This window comes from Neofelis nebulosa, chromosome 8, assembly GCF_028018385.1.
Source record: "Neofelis nebulosa isolate mNeoNeb1 chromosome 8, mNeoNeb1.pri, whole genome shotgun sequence".
Classification (NCBI taxonomy): Eukaryota; Metazoa; Chordata; class Mammalia; order Carnivora; family Felidae; genus Neofelis; species Neofelis nebulosa.
The window spans coordinates 39,257,110-39,267,300 of NC_080789.1; the positions used below are offsets into that span (position 1 = coordinate 39,257,110).

Below are 10,191 nucleotides of genomic sequence, written 5' to 3' on the forward strand. Positions count from 1 at the left end.
TGGCTCTACAGATAATTTATGGATTAAAACTATGACCATTTAAAATTCTTGACTAGAAAGAAAAAGGAACGTAAACAGTGTAACATGTATTTTACATACAATTAATATGTTGAAGGTGACGATTAAACATGTTTTATCTGTTTTTCAAAATAATGTCATTTTCACTCAGAACCACTTCAGGTAATATTCACTTAGTCCTTTACAGTGGTATCCTGATACATAAACTTCACATTACTGTATTTTATAACCATATATTCTGAAAACAAGAATTGATTCATTCCACATAAATTTAAACTCTTCATAAAGATTTTGCTTAAGGTAATTTTGCCAAGTAGAAGTTTTACTTTTGTCTAATTTTACAATCTAGTACATTTTGAAAGCTGAGGAAAGGTAGTAGAAAACTATTTCCAGTGTCTTGCAAAGTATGTTAGTGTCCAAAGTATAAACTGTTCTACTTCCTAGCAAATCTGGCAGAGCACATGGAATTTAAGTCATTCTTAGTAGAAAATCCAGTTTACTGTAACATTTCCACCCCCTCCTTCAGTTTGTCTATAGAACAGAAAATAGATTTCCTTTGAGGACCTGAGCGTGTGTTTTTCTCTTTGTTCCAAATACTGGTTGTTTTTTCAGTGCTTAGATATTTTCATAAATATATTTTGGCTTATAAGTTATTTTATACTATTCCAATAATAGGAATAATTGTTATCGTTTAATGAGCACCTATCTTGGATCAGACACTGTAGTACATGCGTAAGCTTAGTACTACAGTTGAATCCTTTAAGGAATTCTAATAATTTAGAACAAGTCTAACTCCCTCAAAACTTCCCTAAATAGGCTGGTTTTCTTGTGGAATAATATTTAAGGTCCGATGTAAATAAAGTAAAAGGCTTTGGTTTAGGTGCTGATAGAAGTCTTAGAGGAACTCCCTTTGAGAGCCTATCCTAACAAAAACAGGCTTCATTTTCTTGGCTGCTCTAATACAGTGTGCTTGTGAGTCATAATATCAAGTGATTTAGTATATTCCAAATGATAACTTTGGGAAAATAAACTTCTCATTCCATCATTTATTAAACTAATTAGCGTCACAAATCAAGTTTTTTCTTTCTTCTACATTTTAGCCACTAGAAATTTATATAACTGACAAAGCTTGTTCATGTGTCTTGTGGTGAAAATATAAAAACACTAAGGGTAACATTTTTATCTTCCTATTGAAGTAAAACCTTTTCTTTTATTTTTACCCTCATAGATGTTACCAGACCTAAAAGCAGACAACCAGAGGCTAAAGGATGAAAATGGGGCCTTGATCAGAGTTATAAGCAAACTTTCCAAATAAAAAAAAGGAAAAAAAAAAAAAGCAGCAAGTAATGGAATTGCACATATGAGCAACCCAGCGGACCATAATTGACAGTCACTGGAAGCCTGGGAAGAATCCAGGGAGACTGTCATTTTCGGATATCCTGCCAAATGCCCTCTTATCTAGGAATTTTGTTTTGTTTAATTTTCTGGGTTTTGTTTTTTTTTTTTTTTTTTTTTTTTTTCTTGTATCAAGACCATTGTTTCATGTTAATGCAGCTGCTGAGAAGATTTTTTTTTTTAATGACTGAGAAAACTTGTTTACAGCTCCAGCATTTAAGGAAAGTGTTCAAGGCCAGATATGCCTCAGAGATATTTAACCAGTAAGCCTTAGTTGTACATAAATACTTTTGTGTCAACAAAAACTTTCAGCTCTCACAGAAGACAGTTATTCAACATTTTTTGATGTGCCACAGTTTCCAGTTTTTCGATATTTTTTTGCTTTACATCTAAGTTTGGGTTTGTATTTTTTCCTTCTAACTCTTCATGTGGCAGACTCATCTATGTTTTCACAGCTTTCTCATTTACAGAAAAGAACACCTGTTCTCCTGATATCATTGTCATGTATTAGGCTAATGCTCTGTTGTCTTCCGCCTGGAACTGAATTGCTTGGTGGAACATTTGCTTTCACTGTTTGTGCAATATGCATTTATTTCTTATATGAATGCTTTAAAGTCAATTGAGATTAGATTCTTTTAAGTCCTATTTTCTGCCTTTGTTGGTCACTTTTTTGTTTTTGTTTGTTTTTTATTATTGTAGTATATAATCTTCACATTCATTTTAGCAGGTACTGAGTGATGCTGTATATATAAATAAGTGTATTGTTTTGATTTTTAGACCACCACATGGCATGCTTGACTATTAATTCAAATGTCTGTTAATGCAAAGTAGGCTACTCCATAATAGTGTTAAAAACAAAATTTGCTAACAATGTGATATAAAGACTTAAAAAGTAACACATTATGTGGGGCCCTATCTTTACAAAAGTTTTCTACTGTAAAGTGCTTTTACTTTTATTTTCAGTTTTCATTTGATAGTATTCAACCACAACTAAAGTTGCATAAGATAATTGCTTCACATTTCACATACCTATATTTATCTGAGTGCTGTCTAAAACTGTTGTGCTAGCCAAAGTAATGCTATGAAATCATTTGCAGACTTAACCGTGAGTTAATGTTAAATGCACTGTTATTGCCATGTGAAGAGGCATTGACTTTGATACCACCATCATGTTCAGACCATTTTATACATTTCAGTGGCCTTTTTAAAAAAAAAAAAAAAAAAAAAAAAGCAAAACCAAGTACATAGTGAAGATGGCTTTTATTTGGACAAATAGCTTTTATATTTTCATCAAACCATGCAAAAAAATACCACATCTTTCTGGCACATAACTGTCTCCTTAACCACTGAACAGTTCAGCCATTTGAATAAATTGTACATTGTAAAGCTTATAGTAGCTAATTGTATTATTGATTGTATTGTATACTATATTAAATGTGAATTTGTACCCCTTCATTTTAAAAGGTCATTGTGTTCTACTGCCTATTTTAGATTACTTTGGGGCTGGGAAAGGGTGTTTTGGTAAGCAGGATTTTAAGTCCTGTCTCTCTTGATTGGTTTTATGAAGATATAAGGTTATGCTCTTACTACCAAGCTCAGGATTCTTGATTTTTAAAGGTACAAGGATAGTTATGGGAATTTTATTTTTGGTTATATTTGAACTGTATGAATGGTGGGTCTGAATATAGAGAATTTCCATGGTCTTATGTGGACGTAAAATATACAGATAATTGATCAGTTTGAGTGACTGCAACATGTTCTGGTTGCACAACAGTTAGGCATGCTAAGGATTATATTTGTGAAGTTTGGATGCCTGTGAAGAATGATTAAATACATGTTTCTAATATTTTAGTGTTTTGTATTTAGGTTATTTATTCTTTGTATCTAAAACTGAACAGCTACTGTGCTATATTGATTTTATTGGTAGTATTGAGCAGACCTTGTTTCTGCATGAAACTAGTTGCAAAACCCACTATTTTGGAAATAAAAATGTATTTTGACATATACAAATAAAATGAATAAAACTATTTTAAATGTGTGACCTTTTACTGAAGACACTTAAATTTTGTTCTGAGATATTTAAATTCTGCATGGGTATTTTTTCACTAATTGCTTTACTTGGATTCCAATTTGAATAATTTTCAAAATTGTAATGTGATAATTTGCACAACATTGTACATGCACATCTGTAAATGCAATCTTAATTGCCATATTTATGCAATCTGTGTACCAATTTCGACAAATGTTTATATATTTTACATAAAGCTGTCTGTATGCAGAATCTGAGAACTAGTTTTTTTATGATAATAACTGGGTAAAAAATAATAGCGAGTTTCAAGATAGTAGCTTTGTAGCATGAGATTTCATTCACATAGACATTTTGTGGTTTCTAAATTAAACCTGTGCTTTTTCTTAGCTGCAGACATAGGCTTGGGAATACATATAAAGATAATACTCCATTGAAATGTAAAATAACACATCATTCCTCAACCTGGGTTTGTCCCAAGTTCAGCCCCTCATCTACTTGCACATCTATAACTACATAAAAGAGACACTTTTAATTTGGGGAACTTAGGTAAAGGACTTGTGGCAAGCCTTTGTTTACATTAATATAAGAATTCAATTCTATTTTTTCTATTTTCAGTACTTGTTTTCCCTAAGCATACTCACAGAACTAAGAACATTACTGTTTGTCCTGCATAAAAGAATTTCACATGCACATACTTCAAAGCCAAATGAAAAGCAGCTATAGAACTGTGTCAGAGAGGTCTCATACAAAAAGTAGGTATTTACCAATCCACTCGACTACTTTACTCTTTTGCTTAGAAGTTTGTTATCACTTAGTCTTTCCTGGCCAATCTGAACAGTCATGACTCTCCATGTCATAAGTTGTCATAAGAAAATCATCCAGAGCCCAGTTCTCTTCAGACCAGGACCATGTGTTTCCCTTAGGACACAATAGTCTTGTAGTTTGCCCTCCACTTCATCATTAGAAGCAGAATACAGCAGACTCCACTAACAACTATGAACTACCCATTGGTGAAAACCTTTGGCCACAAACATGAAGTCTGACTGATGAGCAGTCTTTTCTGTGATGTCCACGTGTTATACTGTATACGTGTAATCTCTGTGCATGAGTGCGTGTACACAAGCTGCTGTCCAAAAAGGATGGAGTATAGAATAAAATTGTTTTTCCTATTGTATATAGCTCTAGATACCTAAATACATTGCTTGACTCATTTTGGAAAGGTTCTCTGGAGTTAAATGCTTTGGAAATGACAGATTGGTCTTTCTCTGAGGTAAGTGACGGAGAGTGTTTTATTTCTGTTCTTTGCCTACAAAATGACCAGATTACACAGCAATAAATTTAGGGCTCCTGTGTGGCTCAGTTAAGCATCTGACTTCGGCTCAGGTCATGATCTCACAGTTGGTGAGTTTGAGCCCCGCTTATCTCTCTTTTGTTCCTTGTTTGCTTGCACCCTCTCTCTCTCTCTCAAAAAAAAATAAAAAATGAAAATAAATAAAAATAGAAACATCGAGGAGTCAGGAGTTTAAGATATTATAATAAGGTAACATAATTTGCTTATTACCATAACTTGAAATTTTATTACAAGATGTTTTTGTTTATTTTTGGTTTTTTTTTTTAAGAGACTGAGGAGGAACAGAGAGAGGGAGAGAGAATCCCAAACAGGCTCCGCATTTATCAGCACTGAGCCCAACACAGGACTTGAACTCGTGGACGTTGGGATGACCTAAGCCAAGACCAAGAGTCAGACAGACACTTACCCAACTGAGCCACCCAAGTGCCCTTATTACAAGTTGTTTAAAGTTTATTATAAGTGAGCTTTTCTGAGCAGGTCTGTCACAACTTGCCACTGCTTGAATTCCAATAAATATATAGGTCACAAAAATTAACTAGGTTTTCATTTTAAAAGGTAAATGAAAGGGATGCTTGAGTGGCTCAGTCAGTCAAGCATCCAACTCTTGGTTTCGGCTCAGGTCCTGATCTCACAGTTCATGAGTTCTAGCCCCAAGTCATGGGGCTCTGTGCTGACAACACAGACCTTGCCTGGGATTCTCTCTGCCCCTCCTCTGCTCGCGTTTCTCTCTCTCTCCCTCTCTCTCTCTCTCTCTCTCTCTCTCTCTCTCTCTCTCTCTCTCTCTCTCTCTCCCTCTCTCTCTCTCTCTCTCTCTCCCTCAATAAATAAACTTAAAAAAATAATAAAAGGCTAATGAAAAGGAGGGAGTGTTTAAGAAATTATCACTATTAGTAGATTCTGTTTTGGTAGATACAGCTAATAGGGCCTGTCCTTTGTGCTTCTGTTTCTGGGAGACTGAAAGTAGAAAAGAAGAAATTTATCTCCTTTCCCTTTCTCACACAGTATTTCTCACAGGTCTGATTCAATACAAATCTATTTCAATAGGATACCTACAACAGGCTGGGTAAATAAAGTCCATCTCCATCTTCTCAGTGAGAAACCGGAGATAACTGATCTAGCATTCCAAGCTAATACAAAGCAGAGCTCTTACCCAACCTTTGTTGTGGTTGTCCTTGTTCTTCCCAACTCTCAATGCAGGACTTTATCTACTATATCAGTTAGTCGGTTGGACGGTTTATTTGCATGAAATTGCATAAATTACCTGTGGGTCTATTTTATATGTCTAGGCTTAAAATACTTCAGGGGTAGTGTTTCTTGATTTTTTTTTTCACATACTTATTCTAATTCCACATCCTTATCCCGCATTCACTAAATTTCTCCGTCTTTCCTTAGAACTTGTTATTACTAAACCATTTTGTCCTATAGTGGAATTTTTTTAGACTTTTAGGCTTTAATTCTCAAGCAGCTGGTTGATTTCCTGACACGAATTCTGTGTCCAATAGACCATCATAGTTTTAAAAATATTTTCACACACCCACATGCAAAAGAACTTCTGCATTCTTAAAAAATAGACATTTTTAGATGCACCTGGCTGGTCTAATCTGTTAAACGTCTGATTTCAGCTCAGGTCAAGATCTTGCAGTTTGTGGGTTCAAACCCCACGTTGAGCTCTGTGCTGACAGCTCAGAGCCTGGAGCCTGCTTCAGGTTCTGTGACTCCCTGTCTCTGCCTCTCTGCTCATACTCTCTCTGTCAAAAATAAACGTTAAAAAAAAAAATTTTTTTTAACGTTTATTTTTGACAGAGCATGAGTGGCGGAGGGGCAGAGAGAGAGGAAGACACAGAATTCGAAACAAGCTCCAGGCTCAGAGCTGTCAGCACAGAGCCCGATGCGGGGCTTGAACTCACAGACCACAAGATCATGACCTGAGCCAAAGTTGGACGCTTAACTGACTGAGCCACCCAGGCGCCCCTCCCCCCCCAAAATTTTTTAATACACATTTTTAACTTATGATTAGAGCTTAATTTCCAAGAACCTTTTTATCTCCAAGTAAGATAGGTGATATTGATAGTGCTATGGTTTTAGCAGCAAATTTTTCTCTCCCAATGAAAATGTGGACTGTCGATATATAACAGGTAAAAATTGTGTTTATGTTAACTCAATAGCTATGACCTCACCCCAAAAGAAGTTACTCAAGACTTAATAATAAGCCTAAGACAGTAGCATGACAGCAGCATGATTTTCTCACTTGCTTATTAATTCTATATTTTTAATCATGATGAGGAAAGAGCTTTGGATTCAGTCAGATCTAGATGTAAATCTCAGCTTTATGTGTGCCATTAGTCCAACTACTTAACCATTTGGGCTCAATGTTTTCAGGTAAACGACATACTTGTATAAAATGCCTTGAATACTTAGAGTTCAGTGGATGCCCAAAATTGCAATTACATTATTACTTTGAAGAAGTTACATTAATTTGTGATTTTTTTAAGTACTAATTTACTTAGGAATATAATTTATTTTTGCCAAGATAATTTCCAAAGAAGCTTGTAGTGTTTATTTAAAAAGTTTGTTTCTTTTTAAAATACATTAAAACAAAATTTTGGAATAATTTACCCAGTTCCCATGAACACCTCATTTTTTACTCTAGGATCAGGAAGGGAGAAAGAGAAATAAATAAGAGGTGGATTTCAGAGGACTTCCCTTCCACCATTGGAAAGAAGGAAAAGGTACACCTGTGTAACCATGCCACATCTGTGCCAACAGATTCCAGGGACACTGACTCTGGCGGTGTGACTAATCCACTTATGGACCCCAGTTGCTGTTACCAGAGGAAAGATGGGGAAAGTGGCAGAGAATTTATATATGTGACCTAGAATTTATTTGCCATACAGAAGAGGCAAGTGGTAAGTATGGGCTAGTAAATGTTTTCACGCTTATAGGTGGTAATTATTACTCAGTATTTCTTGTTTTCATTAAAATGTATGCCTGTTGAAATGTCAGGATTATCACTAGCTTTGGATGCTTTTAAAGGTTACATGATGCTTCTCATAAAATATCCTCAGGTCATCTGGGTTATTTACCAGCCTTCAGTTCGGACTAACCTTGTGACTAATGGTTTTCTGCAGAAGAGCTTTATTATCTTCCCTGTTCTTTTGTCTGAAATTTGCAGTCCTGCCTCTCACTCTTGCTCCCTGTCTAGACTGCACCTCTTGTGTCAAGTACCTGCTTTACTGCAATCAGCAGTAGAAAAACCAGAGGGAAGGCAGCTAAATTTCACTATTTCCTGTGTACCACATCCTATACATATCTTGGTTTTCTGGTTTAAAAAAAATTTTTGTTAAGCTGTTTGTTTTACTGAGCTCCTTGAAAGAACAGGGTCTTTGTCATTTTTGTTCTCAGCACTTAGCACAGTGCCTTGCCCATAGTAGATGTTTGCTGAATATTTTAAAAAGGAAAGAATAAACCCAAATAATTAAATTGTGATATATTCATTTTGTGGAAGAAGAAATCTCAACTGGCTTCTAGATTTTTTTAAGTCTGTTAAGCTATTGAACATAAATAAACATTATGATTCCTGCAGACTTGGTCACTCAACAAGTTCCTGTTAACCCTTACAAGCCAGACACTGCCCTGCCTGGTAGGTATACACTGAGAAGCAAAGCAGGCAGCAATAAAACCCCTGTCTTGGGGCGCCTGGGTGGCTCAGTCGGTTAAATACCCAACTTGTCTCAGGTCATGATCTCACGGTTCGTGGGTTCGAGCCTCACATCGGGCTCTGTGCTGACAGCTCAGAGCCTGGAGCCTGCTTCGGATTCTGTGTCTCCCTCTCTCTCTGCTCCTCCCCCACTTGCACTCTGTCTCTCTCAAAAATAAACATGAAAACAGAATTTAAAAATAAAAGCTGTATATTAAAAAAAAAAAGCCTGCCTTGTGGAGGTTACATTCAAATAGTGAAAAGATTGAAAGTAGGCAAATACACTATTGTAGAAGATAAAGTTCTCTGGAAAAAAAAGTAGAGTAGGACAAGAGATTTCAGGGATGAGGGCGAGTTAGAGAAGGCCTCACTGAGAAGGTAACATTTGAGGAGTGTCTAGCTGAGTCAGAATGTGTGACTTTTGATCTCTGCATTGTAAGTTCGAGCCCCATGTTGGGTGTAGAGACTACTTAAAAAATAAAATCTTTAAAAAATAACACTTGAGCCAAAACCGGAAGAAGGAGAAGGGAAAAATACTGCAGGTATCTGGAGAAGAGCTTTTTCAGAGGGAGCTAGGAAAGCAAAGGACTTGAGATGCAGGTATTCTCGAGTGTCTGACAAACCAGAAGGTTAATGTTACAGCCATGTGAACAAGAAGATTAGGAGAGATCAGAGAAGCAACGGAGAGCTAAATTAGGGACTTCGTTTAGACATGTATTGACCACATACCATGCACTAGCCTTGCTCCTGAGTGATAGACTTGCTTCTTCAACAACCTTACTGTTTTTTTAAGTATGTATGTATGTACGTATGTATTTTGAGAGAGAGAAAGTGCAAGCAGGGAAGGGGCAGAGAGAGGGGGAGAGAGAATCCCAAGCAGGCTGCACACTGTCAGTGAGGAGCCTGATGTGGGGCTCGATCTCACAAACGGTGAGATCATGACCTGAGCCGAAATCCAAGAGTCAGATGCTTAACCGACTAAGCCACCCAGGTGCCCCAGCAACCTTACTATTTTTATCTATGCCCTTTCCCAATAATAATTTGTAGCTCTTTATAATAAAAACTACAAATACTATTTATTTAAAAATAAGAATTAGATTGTAAATTTTGAATTGAGAAGAATAGGAAACAAGTTTCCTCAGGGGAAAATTAATTAAATGCAAAACATTTGCTAAGACTCCTGACAGCCAAGTTAGAAATGGAAAAATGGGTTATTATACACATCAATACTACCTAAAAGAAGCACACTGGTTCTTTGGGCAAAATTGATATTTTAGATCAGTTCTCAAAAGAATTTTCCCATTGGTTTTACAATTGGTCTGTACACCTAATGCATTGCCTTCATTTATGTCTGTTTTTTGTAGCATTTGTTCAGATGGTCATTTTTTATTTCTGCTTTCAAAAGTAAAATCGAGAATGTAAAATGTGCTTCTATAGTTGCTAAGACATAGTTCCAAGAAGGATCAGTTTACTTTAATCCCACTGACTAGCAGTATCCACCATCTTTCTTGTCCTAGGAATGTCCCAGGAATAGTTAACTTAATCATTCCTCTAAAACAGTGGTTCTCAAATATGAGTCACCTGGAGATCTTGGGCTTCACTCCTATTTCTAATTCAGTATTTAGGGTCTGGAGTGGGACCAGTGAATTTGCATTCCTATCAAGTTAACAGGTGATGCTGATACTGCTCGTTGAGGGATAT

At 36.1% G+C, this 10,191-nt stretch overlaps 1 protein-coding gene across 6 annotated transcripts in view; it reads left to right on the plus strand.

Annotated features, from left to right (window-relative positions):
* The window catches only part of PPP1R12A (protein phosphatase 1 regulatory subunit 12A), a 161,343-nt gene extending 157,903 nt beyond the window's left edge, over positions 1-3,440 (plus strand). For 3 of the 6 annotated variants that reach the window (XM_058741927.1, XM_058741926.1, XM_058741931.1), the window contains one exon: positions 1,247-3,440. Coding sequence is in view for 2 of the 6 variants with exons in the window: in XM_058741926.1 (XP_058597909.1) it covers positions 1,247-1,333 (87 nt within the window). In the remaining 4 variants the exon portion in view is untranslated. The remainder of the gene's footprint in view (positions 1-1,246) is intronic. The other 3 variants (XM_058741924.1, XM_058741930.1, XM_058741929.1) reach the window with 1 other exon arrangement.
* The last annotated feature ends 6,751 nt before the right edge of the window (positions 3,441-10,191 follow it).